This window comes from Saccostrea cucullata, unplaced genomic scaffold (assembly GCF_032062105.1).
Source record: "Saccostrea cucullata isolate Sc308-1 unplaced genomic scaffold, CSIRO_AGI_Scuc_v1 ctg4520, whole genome shotgun sequence".
Classification (NCBI taxonomy): domain Eukaryota; kingdom Metazoa; phylum Mollusca; class Bivalvia; order Ostreida; family Ostreidae; genus Saccostrea; species Saccostrea cuccullata.
This window is the reverse complement of record NW_026930862.1, coordinates 1-11,366: the sequence shown is the minus strand read 5'-3', so window position 1 is coordinate 11,366 and position 11,366 is coordinate 1. Positions and strand designations below refer to the sequence as shown.

Sequence of the window (11,366 nt, the reverse complement as noted above, 5' to 3'; positions counted from 1 at the left end):
GGTTCAAGAATTGATCAAACTTAAAGCCTGCTCTTTAGTAGAGAATAAGTTGCCAAATGCAGGTAACAGTGGAATACTGCTACATGAAAAAGGGACTTGATAAAAAGCTTGTCATCTCGTTTATCAAACAATGTAATCGTTCGTCGGCCTTGTGGTCTATGGTCAACGAAAGATCGAAATGATATTAAGCATATATTTGACGGACTCTATGGTATATTTTATTTCAATTTTCCTGTATAAATCGAGCCGATCTAAAAATGGAAATAGCTATTTTTTAATTAATAAAACGTCGTTGATGTATCTGAATTTCAAATTGAAAATTCTCTGCAAGCGTTTTTTTTTTCTTCTTTCTTGTGGAAGATTTGAATAAAGACCTCTTCATAGGAATATAAAAACAAGTCGCCTAATAAAGGAGCATCTCAAAAGACTACTCAAATATTGTGAATAAGGAACTCCGGCATCTTTTTATATTAACTTCAGAGTATTTGTATGTGGAGTCAGAGTGATTGCTAACATTTGTTATTTTGTTTATGACCATTGACAAGTTGTCTGAGTTCTGTTCTTATTGAAACAATTAAGAAATTCGATTCTTAGTTGTTTTAATTTAATGTTTAAAATATTTATAAAATTGTCCGCACGAACTATCTCTATAAAGGAATTTCTAAATTGCGTAAACAAAATATGTATTATTTATTTGGTTTTCTGTAAAATTGAAATTAATTTTTATACAGCATCGTAAAAATATCGCATGTGAGCATTTGTCTTAAAGAGAGAAAACATGTATTACATACAGGTAAACTTGTACTAGTTCATTTTTATTATCATTTTCTGATTTAATTTTAATCTTTCAAAAATCTGTAAGTAAAAGACTTAGATATAAAATTCTAATGTAATATTACTTTTTTGAAGCGTATCTCATCATTTGACATATCTTTATTATTTTTCATTCGACAGTCTACGATTCTGGACGACTGCAGTTATCAATTTCTACTTTTTTTTAACCACAGTATGCAAATGGTTTATGGTTTTTTCTGCTGTCCCTTGTTGGTCCCATTTTTTTTATATAAAGAAACGAATTCTTGTAAATTTTCCAGCTTTTCATAGCTTTGTTAAAAATGGAGAGATTTTTTGTGAAACTTTTCACATGTTTCAAGTATTCGAATCCGATGCGCAAAGTGCATCTGTATAGTCCTAGCAGCACACATTTCATAACAGACAAAGACAATCTAGGACTATAGGGAGTGGGGAGAGAGATTTCAGGAGGGATGGGGGAAGAAAAGGGAGCGTGGTGGAGGGGAGATTTAGAGGAAAAGAGTAACATAAAAAGCAGACTAAAGGTAAATGAAAAGCACTGACACTCCCCCCTGAAAATAAAGTACCTGACCTGGCCATGAACTCTCAAATAGTATTATCAGTATGTATCATTCACTACATGTGTATTTGCATCGACATCAAATTTCACTGACTCAACAAGGAATTTCCAAACATATTGTAAACAGGTACGCCAAATAAACAAGTCACGAGAAAATAAGACTCATGTGATCATCGCTGTATATAACGTTCTGTATACGGAAGAATTGATCAGGATCACACAGAATTCCCCCGAGCAGAAGAATGAAGTCCGTCTTTTTCACAGTTCTGACCGTTCCCCTGCTTTGTCATTTGACACAGGGATGCTGTACCCCCGAGCAATGGAGAGGCGACATGGGGTTCCTTGTGGGCACCAATAAAAACGGGAAAGGGGGATATGAGGCGGTAAGTGAATATAGCTGTACTGGATATTAACCCCTCTGTTTATGTAAGCACGGTACATTTTGCTACGATATATCATAGATATTTATTTAAATGGCATGCGTAAACACACTTGCAACAATTAATTAATAACAATGGCTAAAAATGATTAGAAATCTTTAAGAATATCTTAAAGAACTGTCAATTTCAAATGCATGTTTTCATGTCACATGCATTCATTTATAAAGACATGTGTTATCATTCGAAAGTTTCTGTAAAGTGACAAATATTAAATGCTAAGACCTCAAATTTTCTTCATTATGCTTCAAAAAGTTTATCGCCTTATACTATGAAATGACCATATCTTAATTAATATTTCCTGATTTTTCGAAACGGATATAAACATAGGTAGGGTATATGGGGTTCAAAAGGTCGCAACATTTATCAAATATTCGCACAGTAGACTACCTTGTTGCAAGTGAAAACTTAGTAAAACAAATTTTATATTTCAGGGTATCTAGTTTTATTCCTACTCTTTCTGATTGTCACTGTAAAATATCATCGGAAGTTCTAGCAAAGTTTCAGGAGAGTTCAAATGTTACTAATACCAAAACCTTGCACCCTGCCCCTCAAAATTTTAAATGGAATGAAGATTCCCCTATTAAATTTCAATTGGCTCTAAGTTCAAATAAGATACAAGAAAAAATCAAGTCTTTTTTAGATTCCTTTATTACAGAAGCTACATCTACTGATGTTGAGAAAAAGGCTGAAGAATTTAATGACATAATCATAACTGCTGCTAACATGTCATTAAATAGGACAAGTCATAAAAGAAAGAAAAAAAGCACAAAAATCAAAAGTAGTTTGATTCAGACTTGCAAACAATGCGCTGTAGACTGATTGCACATGGAAAAATTTATAATAATAATAAATTTATAATAAAGATAATTCTGCAGCAAACATAGATCCTGAAACATGGGTTAATCATTTTCGCAATCTTCACTCTGTGTGTGATAATTCTTTTAATTTTAGGATACAAGAGAAAGATTTAATTTTGGCTGACATGGAGAATAACCCATCCTTTAATGAATTGGATTATATGATTACAAATAAAGAAATTGTTGATGCAATAGCAAATTTAAAATATGGAAAAGCCAAGGGACTTGATTTGATATCTAATGAAATGTTAAAGCATAGTCAATCTTATTTACTTCCCTGTATACATAAACTTTATAATAACTGTTTCACATATGGTTTTTATCCTCAAGCTTGGAGTAATAGGTACATAAGTCCAATTTTTAAGTCTGATGATCCAAACAATCCTGCAAATTATAGAGGTATCACAATTACCAGCACTCTTAGCAAGTTATTCAACAGTGTTTTGAACTTTAGACTAGATAAATTTCTTCAAGAACATAATTTAATTCATCAATCTCAGATGGGGTTTACCAAAAATGCAAGAACATCTGATCATCTATTTGTTCTAAAATGTCTAATTGATAAATACTGTACCACAAAAGAAGGAAGACTCTATGCATGTTTTGTTGACTTTCATAAAGCTTTTGACAGTGTTATACATACAAGATTAAAGCTAAAATTACTTAACATGAATGTTGGATCTAAATTTTATAATATCATTAGTAATATATATAAGAATAGTCAAGCATGTGTGAAAATTGGGAGATTCTTCTCAGATCCATTTCAAATAGCTATAGGCGTCCGTCAAGGGGATAATTTGAGCCCCTCCCTATTTAAAATATTTATCAATGACTTTCCATCATATCTAGATTCATGTATTGATGAAGTATCGCTTCAGACACAAACTGTTAATTGTTTAATGTATGCAGATGACATTGTTATTTTATCCTCATCAGCTAAAGGTATACAAGCAAGACTCGCTAAACTTGAAAAGTACTGCTCTGATTGGTGTTTAAAGGTAAACATTCAAAAAACAAAAGTCATTATATTTAATAAGGCTGGTCCATACTATGGGCAGCGGAAAGGGCAAAAATTACAATTATAAGAAAACAAACATTTATTTTAATTTCAATGACCATAAAAACTCAACAAATGATATACAATGCATAATCAACAGACCTTTTCGCAGAACAAATATACATTAAAGCAAAACCAACGAACACGTACGTAACAAACATACATGAATGCAAAACCAACGACCATCTTTGCAATACAAACGTACATAAAAACACGACAAACGAAAAAAAAACTTAACCAACGTGCACGCGGTAAATCTAGTCTTGGCTCCCGACGGTCCCGTTTTTTTCTTTTTAAATTTCCTTTTTTTTTTTTGGCGATTTCTTTTTTGTCGGCGCACAGAAAGTCTTTACACTTCTCAGGCAAATTTTTAGGTTTAAAAAACTTCATTAATATATAAAAACTTTAACAAATTTGCGTATTTATTACTGAATCAGCAGTATCATCTGCCAAAAGCGGTAAATCTAGTACTCAGCTATGCGAAAACCACTGGAAAAAAGGACACCGATGTTTTCGTAGAATCGCGATTAAAGACAACAAACTGAGGTACAGTTTATATATATATATTTTTAATAAATGAAAACCCTCATTTACATGCTAGATAATTTGTATGCACAGAAATTCCCCCTACATTTTATTTTGTATAGAACTCTTTGCCACATTATGTTTATGTTCCCAGGCTATACAACATGGACGTGGTTCTACCTCGGATCCCCCTTTAATTTTTTTCCTTTTGAGGGGGGGGGGGTGGTAATTTATCTTAAAATTTAAAATGAAAGAAAAGAATTTACATAAAATGTAAAAAAAAAAAAAAAAAAAAAAACATTCTCCTGAAGGCCGTTTCGTCAATTTTTGTTGTTGTTGTTACAAAAGTTGGTTTTCCCCAATTCTTTAAATATTACAAGAATCTATTATGATAACTTTACATTACAGTGGCATATCATATGACAGGTACGTAGCAACAATTCCCGATTTTAAGAGTAAGGTCAAAAAAGGGTTATGTAGTACATGTATATTAGGAAAAAAATTGGTACTGAAAGAAGTTGAACCTAACACCCCCCCCCCATACACACACACACACACACGAGATTTTCGAGTTTGGGCTATATCATTTTAATTTCCTTTTTGTTTTTGCTTGTAAAGTTTTTAAAATCTTTTTTTCAGCTAGATTGAAATTTTTTCTCCGGTTACCCCCTCCTTTCAAAAACTATGCTACGTCAATGTATAACAATGCAGTACTTTCATTTTGCATTATTTTACCATATAAGTACATTGTTAGATTTAGCTACATGTATTTTTATGAAGATTTTGATAAAAAATCTTTTTTGAAATCAAATTATTTTGATGCAATGAATTTTTATAGAATTTAATTGTTCATTTTTTTTTAATTAACACCACTAATTTTCACTGAAATACTAATTCATAATTAATAAGAAATATCTTCTCAATATCAATACCTTTAATATCTTTAAAGATACATGGACACAGATTTGAAGTTAATTTTATTTCGTCTTAAAGTTATTGAAACAAGATTGCCACTTTTCCTAAGTATTAAGAATAAAATCAAAATTTGTGAGAGTGCAAGGACGTGTCAATCAAACCCGTCTTAAAATTTGAAGTTTTAATAACTTTAAGATGAAATAAGATTTTTAAAATATTTTTTGTGTGAAATGCTATTAAAATGTATAAGTCGTAATATTATACAGAAAATATTAACTTCAAATCTGTGTCCATGCACCTTTACTGTCTACGACACTTACGTCTCTCTGTTTCGATGTTCGTTTTTGGTTTTCATATTTATAACGGAGTACTACATTTACCGCTTTTTGGAAGGCGATACTGCTGATTCAGTAATAAATACGCAAATTTGTTTAAGTTTTTACATTTATTGAATTCATTTAAAAAGAAAATGTGCCTGAGAAGTTTGAAGAGTTTCTGTGCACCGACAAAAAAGAAATTAAAAAAAAAATCCGAGACCGTCGGGAGCCGGGAGTCGGGAAGACTAGATTTACCGCGTGCACGTTGGTTAAGTTTTTTTCATTTGTTGTGTTTTTCTGTACGTTTGTACTGCAAAGATGATCATTGGTTTTGCATTCATATATGTTTGTTACGAACTTTTTTGTTGGTTATGCTTTAATGTATACTTGTTCTGCAAAATGGTCTGTTGATTATGCATTGTATATCATTTGTTAAGTTTTTATGGTCATTGAAATTAAAATAAATGTTTGTTTTCTCATTATGGTAATTTTTGTCCTTTTCGCTGCCCATACTGGTCGTAATATTACACAAAAACTAATGTTTCAAAATAATATGATAGAATGTGTGCCTACCTACAAATATTTTGGAGTCCACCTAAGTGTATCTGGAAGCTTTCATGAAGCAAGATTAGAGCTTTATAAAAAAGCATTAAAAGCATATTATAAGTTAAGAAAGGATTTTATTGATTTGAACCCTAGGATTAAAACCAGTATACATGTATTTGACTCTACCATTAAACCAATTCTTTTGTATAATGCAGAGGTGTGGGGTGCAAGTAATATAAATACTAAAAAATTCCTAAACTGCCAAAATTTAACAGTTGAAGACTGCTTTAAAAATCTACCCTGTGAAAGAATACACCTTAAATTCTGTAAATATATTCTCGGTGTTCATAAGAAAAGCACAAATTTTGCAGTACTGTCTGAATTGGGAAGGTTCCCCCTGCATTATGGTATTGTCAGGCTGTTGATTAAAAGTTGGTATAGATTTGAAAATTTGTCCACAGAATTTCCTTTACTTAAAGATGCATATGAATGTAGTAAAAAGCTTTTGTGAATGGAAAGAACACATGGTTTGCATTTATACAGAAATTAAGAAAATTACTGAATATTAAAGATGAAGTTATTTGTTATGGGAAATATAAATTTAAGCCATTTTGACATAAAATTTTATTAGATTATTATGTGAAAAAATGGTATACAAGTCATAAAAGTTATACCGATGGCAAATTATCCATATATGTGAAACTCAAACAAAATTGGGGTTATGAGAATTATTTATCAGTTGTAAAAAATTTTCATCACAGAAAATCTTTATGTAAATTAAGAATTTCCTGTCACAGATTACAAATTGAAGTGGGAAGATTTACCAATATTCCTCGAGAAGATCGATTATGTAATAGACATGTAATTCTAACAACATAGAAGATGAAACTCATTTTTTAATAACATGTAAAAAAATTTGATCATCAAAGAAAAGAAATGTTTCAGTTAATTAATCATAAATTTCCACTATTTTCAGCTTTAGATGATGAACAAAAACTTTATTGGTTACTCAATACAGAAGATAAGGAAACTTAATTTTGTGGGCAAATTTATAAATGTTATAGTAGTATTAGTCTCTTACACATACATGCATATTTGATGTATTCCTTTTAGGCAAGATTATTGTTGAAATGATTTATGTCAATTACTAATTGTATAATTGTTTTGCTATTCATTGGCTTATCTTTTCCTTATTATTGTAACAATTTCATACTTGTCTGTTATGGGCTCTAAATTAGAAATAAAATGTTCTGTTCTGTTCTGTTCTGTACTTGGCGAGATACCCTAATCGTGTACTCTCTTTTTAAAATATATATATACTCTATCCCCTACCCATATAGACTACGAAGGCAGTGGTAGTTGATTTTTTTTCTTAAGAAATAAGGGTTTCTTTATTACATAAATACGTGCACATGTTTGTCACGTGATGTACTCACAACTTTTAAGGGCTCTATGGATGACCAATCCGTCCTAGGTCTTTATGACATCGGATTTTACTTCTCGGATAAAACGTACTCTGTGTCGAACCTTTTCTTATACAAGATGTACAATATTGTTAAAATATTGCCAAATAGAAAAAAACACTCAGATCTATATATATCATGATAAAAAACATAAAAATGCGTTTTAATGTAGGGAAAAGTCAGGCTTTTCTATGATGCCAAGAACACGAAGATAGCCGCTTTTTCAGAGGGAGTTGTAGACGGCAAATTCTTCAGAGGTGCAATGATCCAAAACTTTGAACAAGTGAGTATTAAACACAATTTAAATAATTTCGATATCACATGTTACACATTTTGATATTCATGATAATGATAACAAATGTTGTCGTTACTTAAGGGAGTTCAATATGTTGTACTGAATGGTAACTGCAATACAACAAGATTGGCAGGAAAAGAATTTAAGCCCGCCTGCGTGCCTAGTAAGTTTGTTTCTAGTCTAAAGCATGGATATAGGCAAATATCATTTTTGATTAATTGATTATTTTTGTGCAGAGTATTGCAAATATATTTTGAAGAAACTTTTTGTGAACATCTACTGATGATGAAGCTTTAATACCTTTGATTAAAGGTAAACTAAATTGTAAAAAAAAAAAAAAAAAAAGGTTATTTGCACGATTTTTGGATGCAGCAGAACATTTTTAAGCGTTAGTCTAAATAATTTACAACTAACTTCAAAATATCTACAATGTAAAACTTATCAATGCTAAATTTACATATGTAATAAAATGCAAATTTTATTTGATATCAATTTAGTTCGAGGTTGTATAAAGCCTACTGTTGCAATCGTTTTGTTAGATTTTTATGTTCAGAAATACTATGTGAATTGGTCCATCACATTGTTTTTCATATCTTTTACCTTTACAGGGGAAAGCAAAAAATTGAGCGACACCCACCTGGGTACATCTACCGACTCTCTGGATGTCAGTGCGTATGAGATTCCTCTAAAGAAGGTCAGAGGGAATGCTTACTTTACGGTTACTAACGAGTTATGTGTTCCTATCGGAGAGACTGTCACTGGGGGCACAGAGAAAGGTAGTAATAGAAATCCTACAGAAAACGGGTGACGTTTATATTATATGTATAAATAATATAGACTAAACATACACTATTATTGTTATAAGGAGGATTCATGGCCACCATCGGGTACACAGGAGTTGAGCCCGGGATAGATGATCCCAGAGTTTTTGACAAACCAAGGGAATGCAGAGATAAAATTGAAGAGGTAAATAAAAGTAAAACAAAATAGGTATTGTAACCACTTTGACCCTTTTTTTTCAGATCATTACATGCATAGAGGATATTCAATGTTTTGTACTTCAATATCGATTTATTTAACCAGTGGGACATGATTTTTTTTTTTTTTACATTTTCACGAGTGCAAAGCACGCGTAAATATATTTTTTTAAAAATCCTTTCTCACTAGTGAAAAAAAATCGATATTCAACTACTAAAAATTGGATTTTTTGTTTTTATTACATTATCTTTGATTTTTCTTTGGTCTTGGTCTTTTTGAAATACATTCATAAGAAATATGATAGTTGTTAGTTGAGCGGCTGAGATATAGTTAAGTGGTGTGAAATTGAAAAGATTGTTAACATGGATTACAACAACATATTTGCATGGAGAAACTTTGTTTTATTCTCTTTCATAATGGTTTATGTACTCAAACTTATAACAGGAGTATTTTTACTACACTTTTTGGGAGGAAAATCTCGAATTTAACCGCACTTCTGATATTTGTCAGAGAGTGAAAGGATAACTGTTGATGTCATTTTCAATCGGATTTCACTATTAAAATGAAATAAAGAAAAGTACACTTCAGTGTTATGCAATATCAATTTCTTGATTCACCTAAGTAAAAGAGACGGCTAGATAAATTATTTCAGCTTGATTAATATTTCTCAGTAAATGTATATCTGTATGGTATTATTTGTATCAGAAGATAAAAAGATATTTGAAGCACTTGATACTAGTAATTGAAATCTATTTGCTAGCATATTTGATTATTTTTAGACCAAATATATATTTGAGTCAACTTGAGGTTGCATTCTTAAACTATTGCAATGGACATTATTTTATCAATCAATGTAGCAATTTAATCTGTCAAGTAGTAAGTTAGTGGAAACCCTATTTAATAGTGTATCCCATTCATAACTGGACAACTATAGCACTTTGGAAAAAGTTTAATATAATAGGTATCATTCTCATTAGCCATGGAGTAAAATAAGCACTTCATATTTCATATATATATATATATATATATATATATATATATATATATATATATATATATATATATATATATATATATATATATATATATATATATATATATATATATATATATATAAATCATGTTTATGAATTAAACAATACACTTATAACCAGGAAGTAAAGATCTGCTCTTGAAACACTTTTATCTTCAAGTAATACAGAGGCGTAGTCACAAACTTAAAAGTGTGCGGGGGGAGCTCAACTCCAGAAATTCTTTGACAAGCAAAAAAAAAAACCGAAGATTGAAAGTTCCCCAAACTCGAGAATCCTATTTCGTGGGGGGGGGGGGGGGGGGGGGGGGGGGGATAGTGGCCAACTTTTTTAAAGGCACGTTACTTTCAATTCCAATTCTTTTCCCACAATTCTTCGATATCACTATACTATGATCAAAAAAAAGTAGGGGGGGGGGGGGGGGCAACTATCCCTTTACAATGAACATTTCCTATAGTAAAGGTAATGTTGGGTATATGTTGGATATATTATACAACTATTACTTCAAGAGAAATGCTTACTCATTTGTTGAACATAAAAAAAATGCCATAAAATGAGATTTAATATTATTTCAAAATAGCTGTGATTTAGTTCTTCATCAAAAAGTGGGGTGGCACAGACATACTCTTGCCCCCCCCCCCCCCCCAGATCTGAAAGTGGAGGGGGGGGGCTAGTGCCCCCCCCCCGTGACTACGCCTATGTAATATTATAATACGTGTATTTAGTTCTCATTTAAAATAAAATAGATAATTGTTTTTCATTCAATTTATCCTGTTCTGGTCAATTTTTTGTGAAAATTTATTGTTAAATTATTGGTTGGATATCTTTTTATGTAAATAAGTCAAGTTAAGATTTGGGTTTGTGCATTATTTACTAATCTTCTTTTAATTTACAGACAATGTCTGGGTTGAATGTCATTTGAAATTATTACTATAGAGACAGTCATTGTTGACCATACATTTTAATTAACAAAGTGTAACGTATAAAACAGATTAAAGAAACAAGAAATTACCGGAAATTTCGGGAAAATTGATCAGTACGCCAACTTCTGTGTCACATTTATGATTTCATTATGGACATCAAATATTCACAAGTCGATTTCTTTTTTATTAGACTGGGTTTATTTCTTAAATCAAGGCATCATCAACTTAATACAGTTTGTTTTCTTCTCATTGCAGGGGGAGATCGATCTCTTTGAAAAGTTTGGAAGGTTAAACCACAAAATGTCCAGCCTGTTTAGATAAATAATGCAGTATATAGCTAACAGAAAATCCTACGAAACAACTTTCATCATACATCTTTTTGTCACTTTGAGTCTCTGAAACTTTTTTTTTTACCATTTTGCACGTATTTGTATTGAATTTCTTACATACTTACATGCTTTTTGAACAATATTCCAGACCTTATAACTGTGTACCTTTTTTTTGCCTGAAAACAAAATTTTTTGATACAAATTATTGAATATTTACATTTTTTTGCATAATTCATAAACTACCTTATACTATAATTCATATTTACATCATTTTTACTTTGAATAAACTTTTTTGTCCTGTTGATTATTTTCTCTTGT

General features: G+C 31.0%; 1 protein-coding gene across 1 annotated transcript; it reads left to right on the top strand.

Annotated features, from left to right (window-relative positions):
- The first annotated feature begins 1,541 nt into the window (after positions 1-1,541).
- LOC134230341 (uncharacterized) lies at positions 1,542-11,350 on the top strand. Its single transcript, XM_062712106.1, has 6 exons — positions 1,542-1,755; positions 7,665-7,775; positions 7,869-7,950; positions 8,396-8,563; positions 8,653-8,753; positions 10,975-11,350. The coding sequence occupies exons 1-6, from the start codon at positions 1,615-1,617 to the stop codon at positions 11,038-11,040; spliced, it is 669 nt and encodes a 222-aa protein (XP_062568090.1). The 5' UTR covers positions 1,542-1,614; the 3' UTR covers positions 11,041-11,350.
- Positions 11,351-11,366: the final 16 nt, after the last annotated feature.

Bases quoted from the DNA above. Each gene is read 5' to 3' on its own strand.
- LOC134230341 (XM_062712106.1), top strand. From the start codon at position 1,615: ATGAAGTCCGTCTTTTTCACAGTTCTGACCGTTCCCCTGCTTTGTCAT. The intron at 1,756-7,664 runs GTAAGTGAATAT...GTTTTAATGTAG, and splicing joins GGAAAGGGGGATATGAGGCG to GGAAAAGTCAGGCTTTTCTA. The intron at 8,564-8,652 runs GTAGTAATAGAA...TATTGTTATAAG, and splicing joins CACTGGGGGCACAGAGAAAG to GAGGATTCATGGCCACCATC.